General features: G+C 36.3%; 2 protein-coding genes across 4 annotated transcripts; both read right to left on the reverse strand.

Moving 5' to 3' along the window:
- Positions 1-151: 151 nt before the first annotated feature.
- myl6 (myosin, light chain 6, alkali, smooth muscle and non-muscle) lies at positions 152-6,290 on the reverse strand. 3 transcript variants are annotated; one of them, XM_051897212.1, is made up of 7 exons: positions 6,154-6,290; positions 5,820-5,847; positions 3,599-3,742; positions 2,936-3,109; positions 2,202-2,279; positions 2,070-2,105; positions 152-563 (listed from the first exon to the last, which is right to left on the reverse strand). In XM_051897212.1, exons 1-6 carry the CDS (start codon positions 6,154-6,156, stop codon positions 2,077-2,079), a joined length of 456 nt encoding a protein of 151 aa, XP_051753172.1. In that variant the 5' UTR covers positions 6,157-6,290; the 3' UTR covers positions 152-563; positions 2,070-2,076. The 3 variants fall into 3 exon arrangements, with proteins under 3 accessions (XP_051753172.1, XP_051753173.1, XP_051753171.1); XM_051897213.1 differs by lacking the exon at positions 2,070-2,105; XM_051897211.1 differs by lacking the exons at positions 152-563; positions 2,070-2,105 and having other exon boundaries at positions 2,164-2,279.
- Positions 6,291-7,510: 1,220 nt separating this feature from the next.
- On the reverse strand, positions 7,511-11,079 carry tsfm (Ts translation elongation factor, mitochondrial). The gene is made up of 6 exons (XM_051897210.1): positions 10,903-11,079; positions 10,517-10,669; positions 10,063-10,191; positions 9,850-9,966; positions 9,681-9,762; positions 7,511-8,580 (listed from the first exon to the last, which is right to left on the reverse strand). Exons 1-6 carry the CDS (start codon positions 10,948-10,950, stop codon positions 8,195-8,197), a joined length of 915 nt encoding a protein of 304 aa, XP_051753170.1. The 5' UTR covers positions 10,951-11,079; the 3' UTR covers positions 7,511-8,194.
- Between the last annotated feature and the right edge of the window lie 3,003 nt (positions 11,080-14,082).

Consider the following 14,082-nt stretch of genomic DNA (forward strand, 5'->3'; position numbering starts at 1 on the left):
ATCATGTTTATTGGGAGAGAGAAGTCGATGTTACTTTAGTTAATATCAATACTAAAATGGAGCTGTTGGTGCAACAATGCCTTACAAGGCAACCCACACATACACCCCCACTCACAACTCTGACATGAAGAGAAATCAACAAAACCAAAGATGATTCTGAATATTTATTATGATGAACATCAGACAATAAAGAGGGATGTTAAATTACTTACAAACATTTAGATAACAGGTTTATTTAAAAAAAAAAACTGCAATAAGAGCCAATCAAAATGTCCCTCACAGTTTAAGACAAACAGATGCTGAATACACTGACCAGTGTTAAGAACGCAATGGCTGAATGGAAGGTATTCAAGCAAACCTATGAACATCAATGGAAGTTTTTGGAAGGAAATGAGCCATAATTTTCCAGAAACATGATAAAAGGCACTTAAGGAAAAAATAAAAAACAAATAATTAAAAAGCTAATATGGGAATGAAGAAACACATAAATGGGGGGCCTGACTGACAAAAATAAAATAAACGTGTTTGAATTCTTCAACCGCTCATGACCATCCTTACGAGTTCTGTAGAAGAGAGAAAAAAAGAAGAAGAAATATGAGGCAGTGATCCAACAACATTCAACCCACTAGATAAGCAAATGTTGCCATGGACACCACACATGAAGTTCTATTTACTTCTAGACCCATATACAGTCAAAGATCGCACAGTATGTGTAGTTCAGTGACTGGCAGTCAAACTACATTTCCCTGCAACAACTATGGGTGAAATGCAGAAGCCCCAGGATGATTTGACAGAAAGGGGAGGAAGAGAGATTTTCCAGGCCTAAAAGAAATTAGAATGAGTTAGCATACCTTACAAAGGCATGAAGAGAAGAGATAAATACACAAGTAGAGAAGAGAGAGAAAGCAGGAACAGTAATGTGACAGGACTGAATGCTAGAATCAACAATACATGTCCTTACAAAGCCTCCTATGGTAACAGCAGATGTTCGTACCAGAATGTAGGAGATTCTATAAAGGACCCATCCAAATCCACTACCCGGGCACCGTTTTAGCCTTTAAATATGATGCTGATAGAATTTTTTTCTTTCACAATACCATCAGCTTCTATATACTGTATGCCTGCATACACACTGCAGAGATTTAGAAGTGACAATCACATTTAAAAACAGTTCACTCATGTACACTACCGGTCAAAATTTCAGAATTAATACTTTTATTGTTTTTCAAAAAAGTTTCTTATGCTCACCAAGGCTGCATTTATTTGATTAAAAATACAGTAAAACAGTATTAACATTAAACATTACAGTCAAACATTTTAAAATGTAATTTATTCCTGTGATGGCAAAGCCGAATTTTCAGCATCATTACTCCCGTCTTCAGTGTCACATGATTCTTCAGAAATCCTTCTAATATGCTGATTTGGTGCTCAAGAAATATTTCATATTATCAATGTTGAAAATAGTTTTTGCTGCTTCATATTTTTGTGGAAACTGTAACTACTATTCAAAAAAAAAAAAAAAAAAAAAATTGCCATCACAGGAATAAATTGCATTTCAAAAAAATATTACATTAGAAAAAAGTTATTTTAAATTGTAATAATATTTCACATTATTATTGTTTTTACTGTAGTTTTGATCAAATAAATGCAGCCTTGGTGAGCATTCTTGCAAATACATTAGGAATCTTAATTATTCCAAACTTTTGACCGGCACTGAAAATATCCAACCTCAACAGTGCACTCAGAAATTGAAATGACATCTGTATTTAGCTGCAGTGTGTATGTGGCCTATTAGAAGTAGTGCAAGCAAAAGAGACTTGAATAGGCTATACAATTAAGAATAAAGAATAAAGGGGAATGACTGGTTTGGAGGAGATGGGCATAAGGGTGACCAGCAAACTCTGTTAGCGCCGACACAGCATCACCATGGCAACAGTGGGAGTCAGGAGACGCCTACAGTATGCACATGCAGAAATGCTACATGCTAGGCTACAGCCAAGGGACGCAGTAGTAGAGAGGGAGCTGCAGGAGAAAAGAATGAGTAAAAACAAACTGAGGACCATCCGTACCCTCTCCTCAACCAGCCATAATGTGGCGCACAAGTGCTGTTCGAAGGAAAAGCAAATGGATTAAACATTGACACTTATACTATAGTCTTGATGTTCAGAGAACCAATAAAGAACCATATGTGATTGTTGTACCTTCATAATTGATGCAGCCATTAGCATCCTCATGTCCTGCCAAGAGCGTCTCCACTTCCTCTTCTGTCATCTTCTCACCTATCATAAAACACGGGCAAGAAGATGCATCAAATTCTCCTCAAAAATATATTCCAACTTATGTTTTGCAGAATGTCATTCTGTACAGCTGCAAGGTGCTTCTAGTGCTTTGTTGGCAGTCAGTCTCTTTGATTGGAAGGACTGAAATTATATCCAAAAAAAAAAGTATCATTCACTACAAATTCAATTTTATTTTTCAATATGTTTTTTTTTCTATGCATTTTATTTCAAAATATTTTACTCTTGTAAAAAGAAGTGTGCTTAATTGTATTTAATGTGCGCTTGTAGTGTATATCAAATCTTAAAAGTATATATATTTTTAAAATAACTGTACTTTCAGATAATATAAGGCCACTAAGTCTAATTAAAGTCAATGAAAGACCTCTATTCCTACCACTTGAATACCAGTATCTCTCATTCATTGGATCCCAACCTGAACTCTCTCTATACCATGCGCACATTTCTTATCAAACCTTCTTAAGTACTATATTTTAGTTCTGGTTTTCAAAATAAATATCAATAGAACTCTCAGTGAATTGTTCAAAGGAGCAGAGAAAAACACCCTAAGATTTTCCTAAGAGAAAGAAACCTTGTGAGTAATCAAAGAAAGATTGTAGTATTGAAATATCATTCTAAAAGAGGCCGCGACTCTTTACCCAGTGTCGTGAGGACATGTCGCAGCTCAGCGCCCATCACCGTTCCATTTCCTTCTTTGTCAAATACCCGCAGCCCCTCCACAAAGTCCTCAAAGGAACCCTGATCCTTGTTCTTAGCGATGGCCTGCAGCATGGGCAGGAACTGCTCGAAGTCCAACATTTTCATGTTCATATCTGGGAAAAAACACATTACAATCACTCATATTTTTATTCAAACGAACATTATTCAAACTAACACACTGAGAATTAGGCCAGAAAATCATCACTTTATAATTTAATTATAATTACAGAGGATATAGACATAACTAGATAAATTCAGTGGGACTGTTTGAAGTTGTCCTGATTGCATTTTAGACTGATTAAAGGAGATGAATTGCTTTTGTCTGACAGAATAAGGAAAAGTATAGCTTATTGATCAGGGGAAGTGAAAGAGTCATACGGGTTTGGAACAACATGAGGGTGAGTAAATGATGACAGACTTTTCCTTTGTGAGTGAACTATCCCTTTAAATGAACAGGCCAGGGTTTTTAAACATTGTTTGGCCAATAAAATTGACATGATTCAATCTCGCGTATACCAACAACCTTTAACATAATTTCCTGTACTAAAAGAAATGCACTTTAACAAATAACACAGGACAATGCAGCAAAAGAAGGGTCTGACCTTCATTACTGGGGTTGCCCAGGACTTTGAGGACCTCAGCATTGACAGGGTTCTGCCCCAGAGCACGCATCACATCCCCACACTGATTGTACATGATTTTCCCATCTCCTGTTCGGTCAAACAGGAGGAAGGCCTCCTTAAACTCTTTCAGCGAGAGAAAGAGCGAGAAAATGCATTAGTCAGGTGATGCAGAAAATTATGTGTAGTTATGTGGGCTGAAAAAAGAAAACGACAATGAGTAAAACTTAATCCCCCGGTTTCACAAACAAGGCTTAATTTTTGGGTGAACTATCCCTTTAAGCCTAGTCCCAGATAAAATGCATGTTTGAGCTTTCTTAACTGAAAGCAACTTGCACTGACATATCTTAAAATATGTCAGTGCCATTGTTTTGTCTCAAGATGCACACCAGTAATATTTTTTCTAAGGCATGTTTATAAAAGCTACTTAAATGTCCTAATTGAACTAAGGCCTAATCCTGACTTATTCTAAACCTTGTTTGTGAAACCAGGCCTACGTGATTTATTCTAATCTAAAGCAACAAGCAAATTCTGATCTAAAATGATTAGGCTTCTAGTTCTTGCTTGAGGCTTTGAGATCACTATCATAGCGCTCGGCAGAGCAGCTTACAGGAATGCGACACTTCCCGGGCCGGCCTGAGTCAAACTTCACACACACTCACTGGGATTAACCATATATGGGCATAAGAGAGATCACAGCACTACATCAACAGGAATATTAGTTTTGTCCCAAATGACACTGACACTATGTACTCTACCATCTAATGTGTGTGGTTTTTTAATAAACAAGGTAGCATACTACATGATAGACCAACACAAGAATTAGAACTGTGTTAAAATAACTGAAGATTTCAGTTACAGTGACATAAGAATGTTATTAAATCTCTTCATTTATTTAGGCTATTGCTGTAATTTTTCTATAGCTTGATAAAATCCATGCACATCAGTTTATAATGAAGTCAGCATAAATTTTAATTTTATCCTATTTTCTAAATGCATGTTACTGATCTCATTGTGAACGATTCATGCATGTTTTTTGACCTAGTAATCAAAATATCATAACTCTACTTTGTTTTGTTTTTTTAACTGAATGCTAAACACACAACATAACCTTTACAGATATAACAAGACATCCAAGTACAACAAAAATAGTAATACAAGGGGTTAACAAATAAATAAATAAAGGCAGCAGTTTCAAAGTTTTACTTTTCAATTAGCTTTAATAAATTACCAAATAGAATTGTATAGAATTCATCATTCACCATCATGTATTCATCTACCTTTACTTTTTGAGTGCAAACTTAGCACACATATCAAAATCCAATCAACAACCGATGCAACAAACCAAGCCCCCGCCCTACATTTTTTTAATTTTTCGATAATCCGTTACATTTGGATGTATGTCACATTACAGAATAAAAAGTTCGTTCGCTATTTCACTTTCATCGCGATTTACGAATCGTTGGGTTAATGATTAAATGACTCATTCATAACACAAAAGACACTTGTCGACCTACCAAAGATAACATAATGTAACATATCTCTTTTTTTATGTAACATATCTACGGGGGCAAAGATGTAACCTGCAAACGGGTCACTGAACGATTCAGTGGATGAATCTTTTCAGTAACCTGATTCAAAAGATTCGAGTCACTGAGATGAATCAAATCCGCAGCACTCGCCCGTGATCACTAAACGTTTAAACTGGAGCTTTGTGCTGCAGCTACAACCTAATAATAATAATAAAAAACAGCTCACGTTATCACGCCACCTCAGCTCGCTGAAATTCAGCAGATCACATTACTATTATTTTCTTGAATTCACAACTAATCCATTGTGATGCTGTTTATACGTAGCGTCTCCAGCTACACATTCCACAGCAGCAGCTTCCGGTACTTCAAAAGCGCCGCATCTGAAAACTATCTGCACTGTAACCTCAGCAATTTAGCACCAGAAATTGATTTAAAAAAGAAGCCACCTGTCGATTTTTTCTGTTACATTGGACATTAGGTACTGCACAGCAGTTTGTACATCATATAATGTGTGTCCAAGTGCTAAGCATTGACTGCACATCTGTCAGCCAGTGTATGCTGATGTGCAGGCCTACGTTTATTTTGCATTATTCGGCAACACAAACGCAGCTATATAACCTCGACAAATTCATAATCACAATATATTCAAATAGCCAACATTTACTACTCACCACAAATCTGGTCCTCTGTGAACTCAGACTGTCCATGACAGGATGAGGAGGGCAATAGAGAAGATCAGCATTAAAACAGAAGATACATTGGTTTGATCTAGATATTGAGATATTGAGATTCTCCCTCAAAAATACAACATTCAGAGCAAACCAAGACACATGTGAGTATTAAATGCGTGTGATATTGGTCTGACAGCAGAGCTTGGTGGCTTAAAAACCTTATGAGATGAACATTCTGTTTAACGGTCACCTAACATTACCGACTGTGTGACTAACAGGCGTTACCTGCATTATAGTGAAAATGAGAGATGGCTGGCTAAGATAATGGACTTACCATGACTGCAGTGCTTGAGGATGGAGAGGAGGGAGCGTCAGTATGAACGCTGTGTGGATTACAGTATGGGCGCGCACACTGTGTGACACCGCTATATTCACGATGATGTCATGTCAAGTCGATTCAAGCTGAATCGGCCAATCAAATAGTGCGGGCGCTGGTTCCCTCTACGGTCATTACCGGCATGTCAGTATTATATGCGCAGCAGAAAAACCTTGAGTACCGTAATGCTGTTTGCGTTTCCCAAAAGGGGGTTCGCGAGGGAACTACAGGAGTTGATGGAAAAGCTAATTTAATTTTATTAAATCGAATGTAAAGTAAAAACACACAAATAAATAAATTGGTCTGCACAATGAATTAAAATAAAACTGAAATCGCGATATAGGTTAGTCATTGTGATTATCAAACCAGATGAGTTTAAAATGTGCATTTGTGAACACATTTTGCGCTAGGTTCGCTTTATTCACACATTTGCATTATTTCCAACGTTTTTGGACACAAGTTAACAGTATTTCGCAAAAAGCTCTAGTTTGAAAATTACTAATTCAAAGTCATGAAAATTGACAATTCTTATTTTTTATGGAACACTGACATATTTATTATAAATGATTTCTCTGTGCACATCTTGTTTATTTACTTTTTTTATTTTTTAAAATTCATGTATCCTTTGAAACTTTGTTCAAAATAAATTCCCCTCCTTGCATCGACATCTCTTCTCTGATGATGACATTTACTGGCGCAAGGGCAGGACAAACTGTCATTCACATGAGATCACAGCAATAGCAAACAACAACGAGCCAATCAATTCCCGATGGATAAAATCAACATTTTTTTCTTGTTTGAGAAGCCATTTCACTTGGATTTAAGTCATAATAGGGAAGAAAAGACTATGGCAACTTCTGTTTCATACTGACTTTAAGACAATAAATATTAGTTTTGTAACTTTGAATGTAAAATAAATCATCAAATATTCATTTTTCATTTGAGTACAATTGTGATTCACAACAGTAATATATTTTTGGTCTTCATTTTTTATAATTAAAGTTAGAAGTTCACAATAATAAAAATATTATCATTCTGCCTATTCAATTTGATTTGGCTCCTGAAACACCAGTGTGACCATAAACCAACATCAGAGAACCGAGAAAATGTGCTTGTGTCATTAAATCACTGAAATATTCACTCAAAATCTCAGTGGGTACTTCAAGTAAATATTTTACATCTAAGGGGTTCGACTGACAAAAGTTTGGGAACATCTGCCATGATGTTATGTCAGCATTCTCTCAGACAATGACATTGTGTGGAAATCATATACATGCACAGCTCTACTATGAAGAAGGCTCAGCACATATAGAAATGTTTTCTTCCACATTTTCTTTAGACTTACGACACTATACATTTCATTTATACTTTTCAATTTTTAAACATAAGTGAATTTACATGCACATTCTAAAACATAACAAATATGAAATATTCAAAATTCTTCTTGCACTCCATTAGATGGCACTAAAGATTCAGTCAGGGTGGACAAGAGCACATAAGGATGTTTAATTATCCTAGCGAAATAAACTCGTCAGAAGGTGGCAGTAAAGCATTTGATCAACTACAAAGACACTGCCCAAGTCAACTGCTTAACTATAGGTGGTCATACTATAAAATTTTCTATTTAATAAAATCAAAATCTATGACATCAGTATTTCAGATTGTAAATTTTTTATTTTTTTGTGGTGTCACAGTTGCTTAGATTAACTCATCTGAGTCAGAGTTCTTACCAGTAACATGTCAGTGTCAAAACAGCAATGTCTATTAGACCACTTTGCATTTCATATTTTTTCCATTCATGAATAAATTAAAATTGTTGTTGGGACTAACGCAGCAGTTATATCATGAATATGGCATGGAAAAAAGAATGAATTTTTAGATACATTTTGCTGAAAATATGGTTTTGAACTAAGCTGATTTATAAATTGAAGTTTATCCTTCAAGGAAATATAATTCATATTTTTACAAGCCTTTTATTTTCTCATTCAAATGGCTCTGCTCACTCCTCTTGACTCTCTCCACACTTGTAACGTATGAAGTCTAGCACACGTGCATCCTGTGAAATCAGGTACTGTCCCACGGTGTATTTGGGATCTGGGAGGAAGGTCTGGGGCAAAAGTCTCGTCTCAGATTCACCGCATGGTATATCGTCCATGTTGCCAAGAGAAACAGGTGCTTCACCCACTATATGTTGCCCCAGCTTCCTTCCCAGAGTGTCTGTCCCTTCCTTAGGTCCACCTTGAAAAACAACTAGTGATCCATAGCGCCCCATATCAATGCCAACCTGCCCAGGAACCATCCCATGAACATATGAGCCAATATGCCAATCAGAGGGCACTACAAGTGATACGGCCCGCCGCATGCCAATGTTCTCACCTAATCGCCCTGAAGGAGGAAAAAAGATCATTATTATTTTAATTATTGTATTGTATTTAATTATTAGAAGGTGAAAGGCAGACAAAGGACAGGGTGTGTTGAAAATGTTAACATGTTGTCTAAATCATGTTGTTAAGATAATAACACCATGTAAACATAGAATTTATTGTACTGTACAGATATATACTATCATTTAAAAGTTTGGAATCAGTAAGATTTTTAAAAATGTTTTTTGAAAGAAGTTTCTTATGCTCACCAAGGCTGCATTTATTTGATCAAAAATACATTAAAAAAGTACAATTGTGAAATAATTTTGCATAAAAAAAAACAAAAACTTTTCTATTTTAACATTTTAAAATGTAATTTATTCCTGTGATGGCAAAGATGAATTTTCAGCAGCCATTAATCCTGTCTTCAGTGTCACGTGATCAGAAATCATTCTAATATGCTGATTTGGTGCTCAATAGATTTTTTTTATTATTATCATCACAGCTGAAAACAGTTGTGCTGTTTAATATTTAGGGATTTAAGGACTTTTTCAGGATTCTTTGAAGAACAGCATTTATTTTAAACAGATTTTTTTGTAATATATTAAATGTCTTTATGGTAACTTTGATTAATTTAGTTCACCCCAAAATAAAAATTCTGTCATTAATTACTCACCCTCATGTCGTTCCACACCCATAAGACTTTCATTCTTCTTTGGAAGACAAATAAGTTATTTTTAGATTTCCTTCCATAGACTGCCTTTGCAACTGACACGTTTAGCATAACCTAAAAAGGTTTGTTCTTGTGCGTTATTCAGGTTCAGTTGAGCTTCTGCTTATGTTCGATGAACAAAAGTCTTACAGGTTTGTAACAACATGAGGGTGAATAATTAATGAAAGAATTTTCATTTTGGGGTGAACTAACCCTTTAATGCATCCTTGCTGAATAAAAGCAAAAAACTTACTGACCCTTAAAACTTTAAACAGTAGTGTACATTTATACATTTTTAATTGTGGCTTAAGTGTCTGAATATTTTACAGGGTCACTCTAAGGAATCACAGATAAACCTTGTTTTCGAAGGTTATGCTAAAGTTAATATAATGTAAAAGGTTTATTCTCACCTATAGTCAAGGCTACCTGATCTGCCAGTGAGGGTCCGTCAGGAATGTGGAGCTTTGAAATGTCCTCAGAAGACAGCTCACTCTGAATCAGAGAAGATCATCATTCGTAGATTACAGAAGGTGTGGAAGAAATGCACATTTTCTGAAAACGTGAATGAAGGGCTTGTACCTTAAAATACCCTGTCTGCTTTTTGCTGCAGTGATGAGCCATTATTGACAAAGCAACATCCTTCACCAACTGCTGAAATTTCTCATTCCTTGCCACAAAATCTGTCTCGCAGTTCACCTAAACATAAAAACATACATTAGTTCATTCATACACCACATAGTTTTGGGGACCAAATTATAAATTTTGTGGTAAGATTGGCATGTTAATGTCTACCTCAACCATGACAGCTGCATTGCCACCCTTAATGAGACCAATCAGCCCCTCCTTGGCTTTCCGACCTTCCAGTTTGTTTGCTTTGTTCCAGCCCTCCTTTTGTGCTTGTTCATGCAGCCAGCTTTCTGCCTGAAAACATCAAACAAGTCATAATTAGCTTGCCATGTACAAACTTGTGGCTGCACGTCCTATGAAACAGTATAGGGCAGACCCTTATGTCATACACATTTAAATCATATAATTACAGTATACATATAAACAAAGACTCTACAACAAGGATGTGAGTTTATGTGCTTGACACATCAGATGACTGTTGTATTTCATATTTAGCAACTTAAGTTAAAAAACAATACAGTGAATTTAAAATTAAACAAACTGGATTTGATGGAATCATCTTCCTTCCTATTCACAGCCAGCTTTGCTTATATAGGCCTATATGAACGTTCTGTCGCACCTGTGTAATGTCATTGTTGAATTTCTCCAGTGCCTTTTTGCAGTTGATGAAGGTGTAGCCCGTAGATTTGCGTAATTTCAAGAGAAGTGCTTTATCCGCTGCTAAACTCGGGCAGCTGGTGTAGAGAGACTGAACATGCTGCGTGAGACATCCCTATGAATAACATATTAATATGACACGTGATTTAATGATGCTACAGGACATTACACAGCGGAATGGAAACCGCTTTACAAATACTGTCACCTATTATTTCAAGTAAAAGAAACAAGACAAATATTTCATATTATACAAGACTGGCATGCAAAGATCATCATAACTTCTAAAGCATCAAGTCAAAGGCATTAAAAGTTTAGAATGCTCAATATGGGAAATGAGTCAAAGCCCACCTTGACTACTTCAGACCTGACAGATCGAAATAAAGAATATAAAGCCATTTCTATATCTTCCTCAGAACCAATACAAATTTCCTTACATCAGTAACTAGAATGTCATTGAAGCACGCTTTCTACAGAGAGAGAGAAAGGTCATATTGAAGAGAATTCAGGCACACGTGTAGCGCCATCTACTGCACAGGAGTTCAAAATGCACCTACAACTGAATAAAACTAAACTGGAATACTAAATAAATGTGATTGTTTTGTGATTGTATACAAAATTGATTTGTAAACTGTACATTTATGTGTAAGTTCTGTTATATACAGTACACACACACACACACAATATATACAGTACTGTGCAAAAGTCTTAGACACGTTAGTATTTTCACCCCAAAAAATGGTGTTAAGCCAGTTATTTATATATTTGCTGTAGTGTGTCAGTAGGAAATATCAGTTTACATTTCCAAACATTCCTTTTGCCATTAATTGTAATAATCCAGTGATTTTTGTATGCAAGGAGTCTGACAACAGCAGGTATGATCCATGGTTTCTTCAAGTGTCTTGGAGACATTGCCACAGTTCTTAGTTAAAGAAGTTAAAGAGTAGAAAAAAAGGCATTATTCATTAAATTATTTATATCATTGTAGTATTGGATGAATGACCACCAGACTCTCTTTCTCTCTCTCTCTCTCTCTCTCTCTCTCTCTCTCTCTCTCTCTCACACACACACACACACACACAATCCATCCCTTTATATACCTAAAATGGTGGCTTTGGAGGGCACTGAAGTGTTTAATCATTATCAACATATATTTTTAATAAAAATAACTATAACCCTGTTGAAAAACACAGCATATGCTGGTAAGGTAGGTTTTGTTCTTAAAGGAATGTTCTTAAAACACTAATCAAAGTAATATCATACCTTCTGTTCTGTTCTTTTTTTTGAGAGGGGATGCTTTTTGTCATTTTTTTCAACAAGGGGGATGCCACTTTTTTGCCATCAAATTCTGTTCCCCCCCGGATCATACACAATGAGGTTCTAATATTTATCAGACTCACCTTGTTATCTTTATGCCAACAGCCCAGTGGGCAGCAAGTTGATGTATGTTACCCTAGTGCTCTAAGAGACCCGAGATCAAATCTCTGCTCCCATTCTTTTCATGATCCCAGCCTCCTCTGTCTCTTTTACTTTGCTTCCTGTCTACATACTGTCCTATCACAATAAAAGAAAAAAAAAAAATTTTTTAAACTGATGCTGGTTAAGCTCCATCCACACACAGAATAGAATCAGTATCTTTTAAGCCACTATATAAACATCTCTCAACATGGCAGAGGGGGAACGGATTCTGACAGCTGGATTTTGCTGTCGGATTCTGTTCCCCGTATGGATCATACACAATGAGGTTCTAATAATGATCAAACTCAGACAAGTTTGCTCATGCCAATAGCTCAGTGGGCAGCAAGTTGATGTATAGCGCCCTAGTGCTTTGAGAGAGCCAAGCTCAAGTCCTGGCTCATGTACTTTTCATGATCCCATCCTCCGCTGTCTCTTTCACTTTCCTTCCTGTCAACATATTTCATAATACAATAAATGCAGAAAGGCAAAAAATAAACATTTAAACTGATGCTGGTTTAACGCCAGTCACACAGAGGATAGAATCAGCATCTTTTAAGTCACAGAACTATGGACATTTACAAATAATTAAATTCCTGTTCTTTAATTTAACTATACATGTATACCCTTTTCTGTTTTTTTTTCCTTTTTTTTTCTTCTTCTTTAATTTGTGAAAATATTTTTCTCTAATATCTTTGATATGAATGTTATCCTTAATGTTCGTCATATATAATACTATAATATAAAGGTTAAAAATTTTATTTTTTTATGACGCTATTAAAAACTCCTCAGAGTATTATTTGTGAAACATTTATATCTGTTGAATATTTTTATGAATAATTGTATAATTTTGGAAATAAAAAAAAATAAATAAAAAAAGCTGCTATAGCAAAGCGTCGGATGCAGTGGTGTAAAGCAAGCCACCACTGGACTCTAGAGCAGTGAAGACGTGTTCTCTGGAGTGACGAATCATGCTTCTCTGTCTGGCAGTCCGATGGACGAGTCTGGGTTTGGTGGATGCCAGGTGAACGGTACTTGCCTGACTATATTGTGCCAAGTGTAAAGTTTGGTGGAGGGGGGATTATGGTGTGGGGTTGTTTTTCAGGGGTTGGGCTTGGCCCCTTAGTTCCAGTGAAAGGAGCTCTTAATGCTTCAGCATACCAAGACATTTTGGACAATTTCATGCTCCAACTTTGTGGGAACAGTTTGGGGATGGCCCCTTCCTGTTCCAACATGACAGTGCACCAGTGCACAAAGCAAGGTCCATAAAGACATGGATGAGCGAGTTTGGTGTGGAGGAACTTGACTGGCCTGCACAGAGTCTTGACCTCAACCCGACAGAACACCTTTGGGATGAATTAGAGCGGAGACTGCGAGCCAGGCCTTCTCGTCCAACATCAGTGCCTGACCTCACAAATGCGCTTCTAGAAGAATGGTCAAAAATTCCCATAAACACACTCCTAAACCTTGTGGAAAGCCTTCCCAGAAGAGTTGAAGCTGTTATAGCTGCAAAGAGTGGGCCAACTCCATATTAAACCCTATGGATTAAGAATGGGATGTCATTAAAGTTCATGTGCACGTAAAGGCAGGTGTCCCAAAACTTTTGGCAATATAGTGTATATATAAGAAAGCAAGATAGCAATATGAAAGGTAGGTATCTTGATTCCAGTGGGAATGGAACCACCTGGTCTTGCTGGCTGTTTGCCCACTCATCAGTTCATGGAAACATATTATGGAACACATTCTTGTCAAGAACACTTTCTTGCCAAATGGAGGTAGACCATGATTTCAAGAAAGTTTTGCAAAATTTGTGTTAATTGCTATAGTACCGTATATTCTATATAAATGTATTTATCATTTTCACTAGATGTCTGCAGTTCCTTGAACCTGAAAACTAACATTTCTGTTGTTCTCATAGATTTTGGACCAATTGACTGAAAAAAAAAGAGTGACAGAGATTCATTCAGTTATTTATTTATTTTCTTTTTAAATCAACTTCCTTTTTTATCATCTCACCACTCCCAATATTACCTTTTTGCTCATAGCAAATTTTTGGAACTGAGTCATCTGGTCCTA

This window comes from Ctenopharyngodon idella, chromosome 6 (genome assembly GCF_019924925.1).
Source record: "Ctenopharyngodon idella isolate HZGC_01 chromosome 6, HZGC01, whole genome shotgun sequence".
Classification (NCBI taxonomy): Eukaryota; Metazoa; Chordata; class Actinopteri; order Cypriniformes; family Xenocyprididae; genus Ctenopharyngodon; species Ctenopharyngodon idella.

Coding starts and splice junctions, on each gene's coding strand:
- myl6 (XM_051897211.1), bottom strand. Junction 3,743..5,819: donor CACAGAGGACCAGATTTGTG/GTGAGTAGTAAA, acceptor TCTCGCTGAAAG/AGTTTAAGGAGGCCTTCCTC. Junction 3,110..3,598: donor GGGCAACCCCAGTAATGAAG/GTCAGACCCTTC, acceptor GTTTTTTCCCAG/ATATGAACATGAAAATGTTG.
- tsfm (XM_051897210.1), bottom strand. CDS start 10,950: ATGGCTTTATATTCTTTATTTCGATCTGTCAGGTCTGAAGTAGTCAAG. Junction 10,670..10,902: donor TCAGGTCTGAAGTAGTCAAG/GTGGGCTTTGAC, acceptor TGTTATTCATAG/GGATGTCTCACGCAGCATGT. Junction 9,967..10,062: donor ATGCAGCTGTCATGGTTGAG/GTAGACATTAAC, acceptor TTTTATGTTTAG/GTGAACTGCGAGACAGATTT.